The sequence below is a fragment of the Lynx canadensis genome, chromosome B1 (genome assembly GCF_007474595.2).
Source record: "Lynx canadensis isolate LIC74 chromosome B1, mLynCan4.pri.v2, whole genome shotgun sequence".
Taxonomy (NCBI): Eukaryota; Metazoa; Chordata; class Mammalia; order Carnivora; family Felidae; genus Lynx; species Lynx canadensis.
In genome coordinates this window covers 136,291,962-136,309,286 of record NC_044306.2, presented here as the reverse complement: position 1 = coordinate 136,309,286, position 17,325 = coordinate 136,291,962, and the positions used below count along the sequence as shown (strand labels likewise).

The following is a 17,325-nucleotide window of genomic DNA, read 5'->3' as shown; positions in this document are numbered from 1 at the left end:
AAAACCCTCAAGCAAGTAGGGACAGAAGGATCATACCTCAAGATCATAAAAGCCATATATGAAAGACCCACCGCTAATATCATCCTCAATGGGGAAAAACTGAGAGCTTTCCCCCTAAGGTCAGGAACAAGACAGGGATGTCCATTCTCACCACTGTTATTCAACATAGTATTGGAAGTCAGCCTCAGCCATCACACAACACAAAGAAATAAAAGGCATCCAAATTGGCCAGGAGGAGGTCAAACTTTCACTCTTCACAGATGACATGATACTCTGTATGGAAAACCCACCAAAAAATGGCTAGAACTGATCCACGAATTCAGCAAAGTGGCAGGATATAAAATCAATGCACAGAAATCGGCTGCATTCCTATACACCAACAATGAAGCAACAGAAAGAGAAATGAAGGAATCGATCCCATTTACAATTGCACCAAAACCATAAAATACTTAGGAATAAATATAACCCAAGAGGTGAAAAATATATACACTTAAAACTACAGAAAGCTTACGAAAGAAATTGAAGACACAAAAAAATGGAAAAAGATTCCTTGCTCCTGAACAGGAAGAATAAATATTGTTAAAATGTCAATACTACCCAAAGCAATCTACGTATTCAATGCAAACCCTATCAAAATAACACCACCATTTTTCACAGATCTAGAACAAACAATCCTAAAATTTGTATGGAACCAGAAAAGACCCCGAATAGCCAAAGCAATCTTGAAAAAGAAAACCAAAGCAGAAGGCATCACAATCCAGGACTTCAAGCTGTATTACAAAGTTCTAACCATCAAGACAATGCAGTACTGGCACAAAAACAGACATTCAGATCAATGGAACAAAGAACCCAGAAATGGACCCACAAACATACAGCAACTAATATTTGACAAAGCAGGAAAGAATATCCAATGGAATAAAGACAGTCTCTTCAAGTGGTGCTGGGAAAACTGGACAGCGACATTAAGAAGAATGAACATAGACCACTTTCTTACACCATACACAAAAATAAACTCAAAATGGATGAAAGACCTAAATGTAAAACAGGGAGCCATCAAAATCCTTAAGGAGAAAGCAGGCAAAAACCTCTTTGACCTTGGCCGCAGCAACTTCTTACTGAACACGTCTCCGGAGGCAAGGGAAACAAAAGCAAAAATGAACTATTGGGACCTCGTCAGACTAAAAAGCTTCTGCACAGCGAAGGAAACAATCAGCAAAACTAAATTCCCAATGGAATGAGAGAAGATATTTGCAAACAATATATCATATAATGGGTTAGCATCCAAAACCTATAAAGAACTTATCAACTCAACACCCAAAAAACAAATACTCCAGTAAAGAAATCAGCAAAAGACATGAAAAGACACTTCTCCAAAGAAGACAACCAGATGGCCAACTGACACATGAAAAAATGCTCAACATCACTCATTATCAGGGAAACACAAATGAAAACAATGAAATACCACCTCACACCTGTCAGAATGGCTAACATGAACAACTCAGGCAACAACAGATGTTGGCGAGGATGCGGAGAAAGACGATCTCTTTTGCCCTGCTGGTGGGAATGCAAAGTGGTACAGCCACTCTGGAAAACAGTATAGAGTTTCCTCAAAAAATTAAAAATAGAACTACCCTACGACCCAGCAATTGCACTACTAGGTATTTATACAAGGGATACAGGTATGCTGTTTCGAAGGGGAACACGCACCCCAAGGTTTATAGCAGCACTAGCGACAATAGCCAAAGTATGTAAAGAGCTTAAATGTCCATCAATGAGTGAATGGATAAAGAAGATGTGGTATATATACACAATGGAGTATTACTCGGAAATCAAAATGAATGAAATCTTGCCATTTGCAACTACGTGGATGGAACTAGAGGGTATTATGCTAAGTGAAATCAGAGAAAGACAAATATCATGACTTCACTCATATGAGGACTTTAAGATAAAAAAACATGAACATAAGGGAAGGGAAGCAAAAATAATATAAAAACAGGGATGGGGGGGAACATAAGAGACTCTTAAATATGGAGAACAAACCGAGGGTTAGTGGAGGGGGTTGGGAGAGGGTATGGGCTAAATGGGTAAGGGGCATTAAGGAATCTACTCCTGAAATCATTGTTGCACTATATGCTAACTAACTTGGATGTAAACTTAAAAAAAATTTTTTTAAATATAAAACAAAAAATAACTAGTTATTATTCAAAGGCAAAAGGATTCTCGGAAATAATCTCATGTAATCCTTTCCTTCTATACAATAGAAAACCGAAGAGTCTATATCTCATTCCTCTTCTCCCATACACTAATCATACCTACTTGCAGGGACTGTGTCATTAAGGATAGCCAAGTGCGGCAGCGAAATAACTGGCTATATCAACACACACACACAAAACAAATAAACAAAAATCTAAACAGAAAAACAAATGCCTACATGAAGCAGTACCAATTGCTAAGGTTCCAGGAAACCATGTGTCACATAAGATAAACACAGGGATTTCATCTATCATAAACAATATGTTTTCTGAAAACATTTAATATGTTTGTCTCCATTGGTGTTTGACAGCAGTGTCCGGCCTGTGATGAGAAACTAAAACAAGGAAGTGACGCACTAGGACACTGGACTAGGCAGTGGGAAGAGCCAGGCTCCCATTCCTGCCACACATCTGCTATGGATCACAGCCTCAGCTATTAGTTTCTGTAACCATGTTTGTTTTTTTTTTTAATTTTTTTAAATGTTTATTTTTGAGAGAGAGAGAGAGAGACAGAGCATGAGTGGGGGAGGGGCAGAGAGAGAGAGAGAGAGAGAGAGAGAGAGAGAGAGAGAGACACAGAGAGAGAGACAGAGAGAGAGACAGAGAGAGAGAGACAGAGAGAAGCAGACACAGAATCCGAAGTGCTCCAGGCTCTGAGCTGTCAGCATAGAGCCTAAGGCGGGGCTCGGTCTCTTGAACTGTGAGATCATGACCTGAGCCAAAGTCAGACACTTAACCGACTGAGCCACCCAGGTGCCCCTAGTTTCTGTAACTGTAAGTGGTGACTTTCACTCATTTAAATTCTCTTGGAAGTTCCTTTTGGCTGTAACATTCAATGGTTCCAATATGCTAAAATGAATCCCACAATTAGTTGGAGACATCCACTGCATTCAGATACTGAAAACATTTTTTTAAGTTTTAGAAGAAATCTTTGCTATACTTATTTAGTATTAAATACATAAAAGTCAGTTTACATTTATTGTCTAAGGTATTAATTAGTTGTTTAGAAGGGCTTTGTGGAAATAGGGTTTACTAGTCTAATAAGCAAAGACTAATCCACTGTATTCATTAGCAATGTCTTAAGCAGCTTCAATTCCTATGGGATTTACTCCTTTGTTCATTTCTATTGCTTTTCTCACCCAATCTAATTCAGGACTCAGATAAACCTAACGTCTACTCCTATTTCTGCCATTTGCTCTCGTCATCATTTTTTAGAAAAACAAAACCTCTGAAGTCATGGGCTGTCTTGCAAGTTATATGAGATAATGGATTCTACCTAGCCACTAGCAAAAAGTATCTAAGAAATCCAATGTTCAATAAGTATTTGTTGAATTAGTTCTTTATTGATAATCCTGTCTTTTCCTTCCTAAAACTGCCTTAATCTCCCTCTCTCCAGTCCTTTCATTGCTCACACGTCCACAAAGCGCTGCAGCAAAGACCCCAGTACCGTGAGATGTACTCGTCATCGGCACCCAGCTCCACCTTATCTACTGCAGACCCACTGCTCTGTGCTCCCTCTGCTACTCTCACTGATGGTGGTGGCTGTGGTGGCAAGAGCAGCCATCACAGGGACTTGTAGGTCATGTCTACCACATCCTGGGCACAGCACCATTGCCCTGTGTATTATTTCATTTAATCCTCACAAACCCCTTTGGGTACGTATCATTTATCTTTACTTTAGAGGTGAGAAATCTGCATCTTAAGTTATATAATTTCAGAAAACGGGATTCAAACAGGTGTAGGGTTTTTTTTGTTAACTGAGGTAAAAACACGTAACACAAAATCTATCACCTTAATCCTTTTTGGTAACAGTAGTGTTCATTACACGTACAATAGATCTCTAGAACATTTTCATCTTGCAAACCTGAAACTCTATACACACTGAACATAACTTCTTGTTATCCCACTCTCCAGCTCCTGGCAACCAGCATTCTACTTGCTAGGAGTTTGAGCACGTTGGATACACATAAGTATAATGATACAGTATCTGTCCTCTTCTGTCAAACGTGATTTTAAAATACCTGGCTCAGTCAGTTGAGTGTCTGTCTGACTTCAGCTCAGGTCATGATCTCATGGTTTGTGAGTTCGAGCCCCATGTTGGACTCTATGCTGACAGCTTGGAGCTTGGAGCCTGCTTCAGATTCTGTGTCTCCCTCTGTCTGCCACCAACCCCCCCCCCCCACCACCACCTGCATTCTGTGTGTCTCTCTCACAAAATACATAAACATTAAAAAGTTTTTAAATATTAGTCCCATGGACAGACTATATTCCAAATGCATGTCGTTGGTCTTGAAAATTTTCTCCCAAGGAAGGATATCAAAATGATGGCAAAAATTTCTAGGCTAACTAACAAAGGTCTATTTAAACCTTGGTTAGCCACCAGTGCTATTAAAAGTCTGAACAGTGGCAACAGTGGTAAAGAAGGATTTTACAAGCAGGGAGCAGAGGAGGTGGCAGCAGTCACTAAAATAAACTGCCTTTTACAAGTTAGAGATTTATAGGCTAGGAATCCTATATTTAGACATCAACAAACAGAATTTCTTATAAGAAATATTACCCCAATGTAATATGATAGTCAATAAAAGTTTCTCTTGCTTAGCAGTTCATTTTAGAGATTGTATTGCTGTATCAAAGGAAAGCTTAATAGTTGAATCTGTTCAGAGAAATAAACTTGTTAATGGCTTGTTCCATTATCCTCAAAAGAAATGTTCAGAGTCAAGAAATGTGACAATTATATGAGATAAAGTCAATAATAAAGAGCATGGAATACTATAAAAAAAAAATGGAATAAGCAGAACATCTCTTTAAGGAGTGCACCTGTTTCACTTTAAATAGACCGGTATTGATGGCCAGGCCAACAGCACCTTCCATACCTGTACAAAAACTTTCTGGAGTAGTCCACGACGTTCTGCTAGAGGTAGCTCATTCTGTGCACCTCCAACTGCCTCAGGCACATGTGGAAGGTCAAAAAACAGATATAAACATTTAACCAGGGTGGAAGGCACTGACATCGTTGTCATGCAGTCCACGGTTTTCTGGAAAACAAACCAATAAATAAGTGAATAGGGAGACAGACAGACATAATTGGAACAGCTAAATAAGTTCACAAATATTAATCCAGAATTTAAATCATTAACTCACAAATTTTAAGCCAGAAAATTATGTATCAAAATAACTTTTTAAATGCCTGAAAAATTAAAAAATGACTCCATGCTGACAAATACTCATTTTCCATTTGGACAAATCTGCTTTAATCAGATATTGAGATGGGGCTCCTGGGTGGCTCAGTGGTTAAGCGTCTGACTCTTAATTCCGGCTCATGATCTCACCATAGTGAGATAGAGCCTGCATCACACCCATCCCTGCTGCCTGGCACTGGGCATGGAGTCTGCTTAAGATTCTCTCTCTCTTCCTCTACCCTCTCCCACTCACACACATGCACTCACTCTTTCTCTCTAAAAATACATACGTGTGTGTGTGTGTGTGTGTGTGTATTGAGATGTGTTTGTTATTTATTAGATTTGCTATTTTTTTATTAAAAGGCAGCATGTTTCAAAGCAAATGAACTTTTGGATTTAGAAAAAAGAAATTCAACCATAAACTTGGGCAAACTAACTTTGCTGGACCTCAGTTTCCTTTCCTATAAAATAAATATAATAATAGGTCTTAGAGTTAATGTAAGCATTATGTAACAAATCTGAGATATATTAAGCACTAAGTTATATATTAGTAGTTGCTTTGCTATCACTTTTATTATTATTAAACATTCTTGGGGTTGGAAGGACACTTGAAGGATACAGGTAACACTGAAAAAATCTGTGTATTATTTTCAACAATTTCTAGAGGAAGAAAGTCCACCTTCTTATGGTAAAATTTCAGTATTCCTAAGAAGTATGCTATAATAATTGCCAAATTTTTTTCATGGTCCAGTTTGGAACAAAAAGTTTCATACACTGGAGATCAACAGGCTGGTGTCACCTTGCCACCTGTATTTAGTTTATCAACTTTTTAATCAAACATTCACTGAATGCATAGGGTATGTCTGGCAGTATGTTGGGAACTGGGCAGGAAACGACAAAGCACCCCTGCCCTTCAGAAGACTGTGGTCTATTAGCAGAAACAGGTTATCAATAACTACGAAAAAGGAATGATCAACACTACAAGGAATGAAGAGGAAAAGTATAGAAATTAAGAGGGTAAAGATCACCTGAAGATACATAGAAGGTTGAACTATACGACACACTATGTTTCAGGAACCTGAGTCCAAAACTGTTAACTCCTAAAAAGCCACAATAATAGTGTCTAATCTTTAATGAGTATCAATTATAAAACAAGCATAAGGCTAAGCATTTTAATTATCTCATTTATTCTTCCATCAACCTTATAAGGTAGATTCTATTACTGTATGATGCTTACTTTATACACGAAGCAATTGAGGCTCATAATTGAGATACCCTGCCTTAGTTAAAGCTGGTTAAGTGGTCCACAAGTGTATATGCCCAGGGACCTATGTATCATATGGTCTCCCACTCTGGTCTGACTTTTATTTTGCTGGCCTTGGAGAACCAGTGAAGTGTTACAAAGCAGTAATGGAACCAGATATCAGAAAATTCACTGATGGTTATATAGATCTAAATTAGATCTAAAGAGCAAGAAGGCCAGGGTCATCAGGAAACTAATACAGAAAACCATATGAGAGATGGGGCCTGAACTAATGCAGTAGCAGGGTGACAGAGAGGTGAGAGGACCCAAAGAACAATCCCTTGCATGACCTGGTCCTTATTCTAAACATCCAGTAACATTTCCTGCCTCTAAATATTTCAAAAACCTTTTGCTGTTCCATGATTGATTATTTCTAGATACCCCATGTCTCTATACATCTGATGCTCAGTTTAAATGTCTGCCCATGTCTGAAACTTTAATTCCTCATCTTTCCTCCCTCCCTCACCTACAAAATTTGTAACTCTCACATTTCTATTTTCATAGCAGTACATATATCCCATGACTGCATTTTATAGAACTGTCATTCACTCCATCTCTGTCATCTACATGTTGATTCAGGACGTTTTAGTCATCTCTGTATCTCACTGCTATCAACAGAAAATGGCATATAAACATAAAAGTCAGCTCAAAATATAGAGCACTAAATTTTCTCTTAAAATACCTTTTTCTAGTTAGATTATTACTAGCTTTCTGTTTTCATTAGGCAAATTGGTATGATTTTTCAGTTTCATTTTATAGCAGAGTATAAGCATAACTTGGTATCCAAACTGATAATCGGCAACATTTGTAATTTTTAAAAAAGTGATTAGGTTAAGGGTCACCTACGTGGGTCAGTCGATTGAGCATGTGACTCTTGATTTTGGCTCAGATCATGCATGATCCCAGGGTCGTGGGAATGAGCCCTGCATTGGGTCGAACCCTGAGTCGGACTCTGCACTGGGTGTGGAGCCTGCTTAAGATTCTCTCTCTCTCTCCCTCTTCACCCCACTCCCTGCTTACGATCTCTTTCTCTCTCTAAAAAAGTGTTTTTTAAAAAAGTGATTAGGTTAATCCACATTTCCTGACTTTCTAGTATGTGTCAGATATTCTGGTAGGATACACTTTCTGTTCACACCTGAGAAAGACAGCATCTACAAAGAATAGGAATAAGACTTAGAAATATCACAATTAAAAATGGTTATTTTACATGCTATTTTAAACCAAACCAAATTTTGGTACAGTAATATGGCGGCATTTATAGCTAGCATCAATAGCAAATAGAATTGATATTTTGATAGGTTTTTGGTATGGTCACAGATACATGGAAACAGTTGGCCACTTTAGGACTATCTGAAGGTGACATAGGATAAATAAACATCTCCATTTGCCCAGAATTTAGGAGTTGTCTGGGATGTGGGGCTTCTGGGCCGAAATCTGGCAAGTCCCAGGTACATCAGAGCAACTTGGTCTGATTCCTTTTGTGATGTTAAGAAACAAACAAACATAAACCAGCAAACAAAAAAGGGAAACATTATTCTAAGGGGAAAAAAAGCCTAAGTGCTACTACTTTAGGCTAATGACTAGCTTCAGGATATGGTTACTAAGAAATATGCATCGTTTCTGCTGTGGCCCACCAAGGTATATGACTCATGTCACAGCCACCTCTGTAAATTCCATTATTAAATGATGTGAGTTGTTTGAATCATAATTTAGACAAGAACCATTCTAAAGACTGGTACTAACTTTGATAGGTAATTCTACTCTGAGTTTTAGAAGGGTGAAACACATCTTTCTTTTTTTTTGTTGTTAATGGTTATTATTATTTTTTTTTTTTGAGAGAGAGACAAAGAGCACATGCACACAAGTCGAGGAGTAAAGAGAGAGTGAGAGAGAGAATCCCAAGCAGGCTCCCCGCTATCAGCGCAAAATCTGTTGCAGGGCTCCATCCCACAAACTGTGAGGTCATGACCTGAGCTGAAATCAAGAGTCGGATGCTTAGCTGACTGAGCCACCCAGGTGCCCCTGAATCAAGTTCTTTCATCCCCAAAACATCACAGGCCAAAAGTCAGGTATCCAAATAGCTGGTAACTGAGTACATGTAACAGAAATTATGGCAGATGATTAAAGGTGGTTTAGAAAGGGGGAATAAAAGGAATCTCCAGAATAAATCAAGTGGGAAGGGAATATATATTATCCTGAAAATGTCACTATTCCCCTATTTTCCATAAAATTTAGAAGAATTTACAAATATTTTTCATGTCATTTGTTCCTTATTAGTGAAGTAAGGTCAGATGATTCTTCTAAAGCAATTTCCCTGATGTGGGTTACAAAAGTGTTGGTTTTGGCCAGATGGAGCCAGAGCTCCCAGGCTACCGGCCTACAGTCCCAGAAGTCCACTGCTGTGCCCCACATGCTGTACTAATGGTATCATGCTCTCTGTGTGTTATGACAAAGACGAAATACACCATTCAAGTTAGGCATTTCCTCAGGTGTAAAATTTGTAGTAACATAAACCTCCTCATGAGATGTTGTGAGAAGCATGAAAGCATATATTAGAAGGATTAAGAATATAATGATTACCATAAAATCTTATTTGGATATGATGATACATTTAGTTTCACAAAATTCCAAGAGGATAAAAAAGGAAGTCAAGTTATCAAACATGAAAACAAAGAACTTACCTGACCAGAGGATGCTAACAAATTAATTGTTGTCAGAAGCATCCAACCTCTACTGGCTTCTTCACTCTGATTGATTTCTAGGAACTGGACTATGGCCCGACTTGCAGCTTCTATAAAACCAAAGGAAAGCCATGAGGTGGGGGAAAATCATATATAAAGAACTTCTTCCTTATAACCTGTCAAAAAATGATCATTTACAAAGCATGTGCTTTAAATCAGCACTATTACATGCTCTATGTAAACTATGCGAAAAAGAGCAATATTTTAATGGTATATCTAGGCCCTTACAGCATTATTATCATATTAATACAGAAACACAGAAATCAACCTCTATATTATAGGGACAGTTACATCATGAGCTAGTCGAAAAGAGTCATGAGAAAGGTAAAATTTGAGCTAAACGTACCTGGCAAACAAGGATATGTTTGTCTAGGAAGTGGGAGGGAAAGCAGGGAACAGAGAGATTAAAAGCACAGAATTAAAACAAAAGTGTAAATAGAAGACTGAGCCTAATATGTAAGATCAAGACAAAGAACTTTAATAACACTGGGTTAATATTCTACAAGAGCATTTTGAGAATTAGAGTCTACTATCAACAGTAGTGGTAGAAAATTAAAGTCAAATTATGAAGGAAAGTAATCTAAAGGCTGTATTTGACTCTCTGGGCAAGAGAAAGTAAATGTAGTTTCCTGAGCAAAGTAGATGATAAAAGGATTACTCTAAGACTCTTCACTAGTGAGTATAAGACAGACTGGAAGGGCAGAGACTCTGGTGGACAGGGAATAAATCAGGAGGCTGCCCCAGGGATACACACAAGGGGTGACCTGAGCAGCAGCTGACAGTAGGAACGGTGAGTGTCAGTCACAGAACTGCACTGTTGGAAGAATCTGTCAACGTAAATTCAGTTGATTACGCCTTTAGAGGTAAGGATAAATGGACAAATCCTTAAACTGTGCACTTCATTTCATCAGCACAGAGTCCATCAATTTTTCTATCAATATACGGGATGAATTAAAGTTGTCAGAAAAGGTGTGCAATCTGTTCACTTACCAAAACCAACCTGGTAAGTTGCTAATGTACACTTAACACACATCATAAAAATGCAGAATAAACAGAATTTAGGTTGCCTTACAGGTATTTTTTCTTCCATTTAAGACAATCAAGATAAAAGTATGTCATCAAATAATTGAGTGAATACAAGACTTATATACAATGCTGGGCTGGGCATATTTTATCTTTATATACTTCCATTTGAAAGAATATTTTAATAGGAAAAAATTTTTAAATAGCTTATTTTTACTAAGTCTTAACTGTATAACAAACACTGTTTTAAGTATTTGAAGATTTAACTTATTTAATCTTTACAAGAACCTTATGAGTTATTTTCTAGTATTATACCCCTTATAACAATACAAATTGAGAAATGGGGAGGATGAGTAATTTGCCTAGAGCCACACAGCTAGTCAGTGACAGAACTTTCACTCAAATCCAAGCTGTCTAGCCTATAAGAGATAAAGACAGTGATTAAAAAAAAAAATTACTGAAAAACGGAAGCCAACAGAAGCCTGGCTTATTTCTAATATTTCAATATCTTAAAAGTGTTGAAATTATTGTATTCACATTTTCACTGATTTGTAGCCTCTCCTCCCTCTCTAGAAAATAAACACCATGGGAGCAGACTCCTGGTCCACCTCACTCACTGCCAGACCCTAGTGTAAGGCACATCACTGGCACTAAGTGGGTGCTCAATCCACATCTGTTAAACGAGTGAATAAATCAACCCAGGGAGATCAAAGAAGGACGGTCTCAACTTGTTAGGAACATCAAGAGTGCCTGAATTACTATGGATAAGACAGATTCCTGGACGTTCTGAAAAGGGGAGTAATAATATGAAGAAAGCAATGCTTAAGGCTGGTTAAACTGGGAAGCTCTCATTGGAGACGGAGCAAAACAAATAAAAGAATACCACTGAGAAACATTCTTTGGCAACTGTGGTTTGAGATCACTGTTAAAAATTGATCTGCAAATTTTTCTTGCAAACCTGTAATGGACCAATTTGTTATGTAACATAAGCCCTTCTTCCTTGCTAGGAATTAAACGCTCCTGTAAGGAAGACGACTCCTTTCTAGTGAGTAAAACTGTCAAAGGCTGACATGCTATGCTTTCATTTCCATGGCAGCTTTGGTGTCAAACTGTGTATTTCCAATTTTTTAACTCAACATACTAAAAATCTACTTGCAGTCTTCAAATGGATTATTCCACAGTGAAATCAATGTAACAAAATTCTATTTCATAACAACAACAATAACAACAACAACAAAACTGGAACTGGTCAATACCACCTATGCTTCTGACAGAAGGCAAAAAGAAAACGGATGGTGGAGAACTAAAGTGACTTCAAGAGACAAAATTACCTTCCTGGTACAAAAGCTAGTGAGCTATAGATAAGACACGTTTTGGGTGAATCTGAATACCACCCATGTTTTTTAACGTAACACTATTAATGCTAAAAGAAAATTGGACAAAGATGTATTTTCTGCTATTCAATAAGTTGTCAGTTATAAACAATGAATGCTAATACTTATTTTAAGAACCGAAACACCAAAAATGTACTCTTGGCTTGCAACAGTTCTATTTGAGTAATAGTGGGCATTTGTGGTTTCTCTTCTTTCGGTTGACAACAAATATAAGGTATCCCTCAAGATAAGAAAGGACAAATAATAGATTTTTAAAAAAACCCTCAATGCTCAATGGATTACTGAGCTGATTAAATAAGTGAAAAAGATCAAGATAGTGTAATTATTAATAGTATCTAACAACTTTACCAACTTAATAACAACTACTCTTTTTTGAGGGGAATGTGGAGAAGATCTCAATGACAAAAGATCTTTACATAACAAATGTATTCCTAAGAACAATTTTACTCTCACCTACTTATTTCAGTATGTTGCCATTCAAAACACTTTAATGGGATCTCCTACTTTGTATTTAAATGAGTCAAGAAGCTCATTGAGAAAGTATTTAACATCAAGTGCTATCTTTAAAAAATTATATATACTAGAAAGTAATTTTAAACTAAACCTACGTAAATTATAGAGTTTCTTAAAACTTTGAAAGAAAAACAGTTCTAGTAAAAAAAAAAAGATACTGCATTAGGATCTTTTAATTTTGCTAATATTTAACAAATACAAATTTAAATGATTTAAGGTTATAAGAGTTAATGAAAGGAACATATTAACCCATCTTGAGAGTTGCCAATCATTTGATTCAAGCTTTAGCTTTCACACTGCATTTCAATACATATAGTTAACTGAAAAATACAGAAATGGAGTTAGTAGAGCTCATTATTAGATTAAGTAAGACTAGAAGGTAGACAATTTTAAAAGAAATTTAAATAGAGAATATAAGTGGTTTCAGTCAGACAATATTCAGAACAATCAGAATGCAAAACTTGTTAACAGTAAGCGCGATTCAATTTTTCTTTTGCATTTAAAGCACATTTTCAAACTTATGCAACAGGATGATAATGTGAGACATGTTAACAGTATTATTACATTTTTTCATTAATGAAGAAACCAAGCCCTATAAACTCCTTCCCATCCCCAAAAAACTTCCAAAAGTTAGTCAGAAAAACAGTATTAGAACTCATAGATAGCTTCCATGCTTTTTTTTTTTTTCATTTGATGATACATAACCACACCTGGGAATGAAATTACCTGAGGGTGTTGTGGCTGTGAAATCCTTGGAGGACAGCGGGACACACTGTTTTTCTGTTTAAAAAAAGAGGCCGGGTTGTCTACTTGGGGATTTACTACAGTATACTAATCCCGCCACAAGATGCTGTATAAGACACCAATTGTGGCCAGCATTAACCAGCTTCTCCCATCACCAGGACGCTGCCCATAGGAGATCACACCACTGTATTTAACAGCGGCACCTATCATGCAGCAACGTCATTAAAAATAACCTGAAAATACTATTTTTAGATGGGTGGAGATTTTTTGCTTCAGTGACTTAAAGTGACCAAGTGCCCTTAGACCTAAGCAGATTGCATAGCTGAACTTAACAAATAACTACAATAGGAAAAATCTTTAGGGGTGCCTGAGTGGCTCAGTCAGTTGAGCATCTGTCTCCTTATTTTGGCTCAGATCATGATCCCAGGGTTGTGGGATCTAGTCCTGGGTTAGGCTCGCACTGAGCATGGAGCATGGGGCCTGCTTAAGATTCTCTCTCCCCCTCCCTCTGCCCTTCCTCCCCCCACACACACTTTCTCTCTCCCTCAAAAAAAAGTAAAATAAATTAAAAAAATCTTAGGCTATACACTGTACCTGATATGGCCACAAAATTATAAATTTTCTCAAATTAGTTGAAAGTCACTACATATTTTTAACAAAAGCCACATGGAGGCAACAACCAAGAGAGAATTACATTATGGAGACAGAAAACTAGAACTGTCAAGATGCCCTAATGTATTACACATCAGTCTGTGCATCCATTTTGCATACTTCCATTTTTACTAACTTCTGATGGACAGATTCAAACAATAGAAATTGCAGATTAGCATATCTTCCTACTGACATACCTGCAATCCATGTTCAAAGTGATCTGATAAAACGACTTGCTACATGAGTGGTAATTACGTAACAAATAAAATAAAAAGTATTTCACACCAAATTCAGAGGAGTCTTAAAAAAAAATAATCTTGCCATGATGCACAACAAATATAGACAACTTTCAAATGAGTAACAGAGGGCTCATTTTACCTGTCTTTTTTTTTTTTTGGAGAAAAATTATGTGCATATAAATTATTGCAAAATTACTTTCAATGATAACTTTCTTGAAATAAAAGGTTATGTAAGGTATCAAAAGTAGCCAAACTTATAGACACAAAAAATAGAAAGATGCCAAGGGCTGGGAGAAGGAGGAGATGGGGAATTACTGTTCAGGGAGTATAAAGTTATAGTTATATAAGATAAAAAAAGTTCAAGAGAGCTCCTGTACAACATTGTGCTTAAAGCAGACTGTGTTATGCACTTAAAAATTTGTTAGGAGGGTAGATCTCATATGTTTTTTTACTGCAATAAAAATCAATCAGAAAATAAGAATGGGATATATAAAAGTTAAGATGATTCAGAATGTACCTAGATCTTAAAAATGTGATTTTTTTTTCTAGAAAAAATCAAAAGATCAAAAAAATCTCCACGAAATCCCCATTTTTGATAATGACACTGACTGAAAGAAACTTCCAACACTCAAGACTATAAATAAAAGAACAAGGATTCCCACAGCCAGGGTTCTTTAAGACTGAAGAAGGAGATACTCCAAAACAATGCTTTTCTCTCTTACACATCAGTTAAGTCTGGCTTTTCTAACACTACTGCAATTCTCAATGCATTTAAAAAAGTAAATAACCAAACAGAAATCCTATATCAAAAATCAGTAAAAAATTATTGAGCATCTCATCTGTAACAAGGAGTCTTCTAGGTGATACAGGGCTGAACACAAGAGACAATAAAATTAAATAAATAAACAAGTTACTTTCAGACGACAAACTTCTAGAGGAAGTACTTAAGATGACTGAATAAATGCTGGTATGGGGAGAGGATAAAGGATCTGGGATAGGGTGATCAGGAAAGGTTTCTTTTGTGGAAGTAAAATCTACAAAAATTGAATTGAATCTCACTGCAGTGGATTCTGAAGTTAATAAATTTCAAAAGTTTAAAACTAAAAATTATATGGAATTACATGATCTGGAAAAACAGATCTTAAAAATATCTGGAAAATAAGAAGTCATCAATGGAGGAGGAGTGCAGAAGGCTCTACCTGCAATGTTTGCAACTTACTGTAAGTCTATAATTATTTCAAAATAAAAAGTTTAAAAACACCTTGTATAACTATTACTATATTTAACAATGATACACCTTGTACTCCATTTAAGATACTTTTCATTATGTTGAATACACTGAATCATTACAGGATTTAGGAAAAGAAATCTCCAGTGCAGAAAAGCGTTTTTCTATAAACATGCAGATTAGGTATTTAAAAAGACAGCAACAGAAAAGCGACCATAGTTACACTTTGGGGAATATTTTATTCTAATCTAGGGATATTACTCAAGTAAGAAAATGCAATGACAAGAGTCAGTACAGAACAGAACAATTTCCCTTCATGTTACCTGTTTAAAATAGCTAAGAATGCATAGAACACACAAATCTTATATTTAAGACCAACTTCTCACTTCTACAGGAACAACTGAAATCAGTAAAGATGAAAAGGATGCAGTCCCACTGTGGGTGGAGAAAGGAGAAGACAGGGCTGGGAGGTGACCTTAAGCTATCTTACTACCTTTGACTGGACCTGCTTCCAAGACTGCAAGTATAATTAAAATTATCTCACTTTAAAATCTACACAGCAATTAATACAATCCACTATGTCTGAATAAGAGATTTAGTCTCTCAATCTAAAAATATTTTAATGGCTGTTGCTCCAAAGACCCCACAACGGGCTCCAGTTAAAGATGGAAGGTTGTGCACCTGCATTTATCTCTGCTCTCTCCCAAAGCCCCACTGCTGTGGACTGAATTGTGCTCCCTTCTGCTCCAAATTCCTGTGTTGAAGCACTAACTCCGAATATGCTGGTATCAGAGATGGAGCCTTTGGGAGAGAACTAGGGTCAGACGCAGTCATGACGGTAGAGTTCTCTTGATGAGGTTAATGCCCTTATAAGAAGACACACCAGAGCTCTCTTTCTCCAGGTGAGGCCACATTGAGAAGGTGACATTTGCAGTCAGGAAGAGAGATCTCACCAGAAACCAATCATGCTGGCACTCTGATCTTAGACTTTCAGTCCCCAGAACTGTGAAGGAATATTTCTGTTATTTAAGTCACTGGTCTATGGTGCTTTGTTATGGCAGCTTGAGCAGATTAATACACCCACTAAAATGGTTATAAAAGGATTTTTCAAAAAGCCTAAACCCATAAGGACAAAGAGAATAGGAAAGAGGAAACCAACATTTTGGATACTAAAATAGCAGAGGGGTTAGTGGTAACTGACTTGGCAAACTCTAGAATCTTAAAGCAAGTGCAGGGAAAATGGAAAAGCCACTAAACTACAACAGGACTCAGGAACTGGTGACACCAGGTAGCTTTGGAAGCAGAGGTAAACATGGGAATGTACATAGAAGGCTTGTGAAAGTTTGTTAAAGACCAGTGAGACCCCCAGATCCTACTATGTGGGCACCAGACTGGAGGTTTGTTCACTAGAAAGACTGAGGGAGCATGTTGAGGGCTGGAGCAGGGGTGAGGCCACCACACCAGGCACAGCTGCAGGCTCAGAGAGATCAAACAGAAGCTTACACACTGAATGCTGAGGGTCCTCAGACCTTTCCCCTACTTGGCTTCTAGAATGCCGAGGGGCAGACATGTATCTTCCAAGTACAAACTGGACATTCCTCACTGGGGACTCTGCCTAGCTCGGGGGAGAAAGGCAAGAGAACAACCTAGCAAGATCACACTGGCCCACAGTTTCAAGCCCCACCCACAACTGCAGAGCTACCCAGCAGCTTTCTATGGCTCCATTCTTACACAGGAGCAGATGGCCCAGGAAGTTCTCTAACCTAAAAGACAGACAAAAGCAAATTAACAAAAAAGGCAACCTGAAAGAAACAGAACTAAAAAGAGAATATATGAAAGAATAGCCATCAATATAAAAAGAAACTCTTAGGAATTAAAATTATAATGTCACACACACACACACACCAAAAACCTCCATAGAAGGGATGGATGGAACTTTCTTAGCAAGTAGAGTCAAAAACCAAAAATATAAATAAAAGAAAATAAAATGAGAAGGACAGTCTTAGGGGTACATCTGACTAAAAAAGAAAACTGAGTGGAGGATATTATTACACAAAC

General features: G+C 37.3%; 1 protein-coding gene across 8 annotated transcripts in view; it reads right to left on the bottom strand.

The window, feature by feature from the left end:
* The window catches only part of WDFY3 (WD repeat and FYVE domain containing 3), a 244,267-nt gene that overhangs the window by 152,495 nt on the left and 74,447 nt on the right, over nt 1-17,325 (bottom strand). For 6 of the 8 annotated variants that reach the window (XM_030313522.1, XM_030313515.2, XM_030313516.2 and 3 more), the window contains 3 exons: nt 13,132-13,185; nt 9,416-9,525; nt 5,126-5,287 (listed from right to left, as the gene is read on the bottom strand). In XM_030313522.1, the coding sequence (XP_030169382.1) occupies nt 5,126-5,287; nt 9,416-9,525; nt 13,132-13,185 (326 nt within the window). The remainder of the gene's footprint in view (nt 1-5,125; nt 5,288-9,415; nt 9,526-13,131; nt 13,186-17,325) is intronic. The other 2 variants (XM_030313517.2, XM_030313520.2) reach the window with 1 other exon arrangement.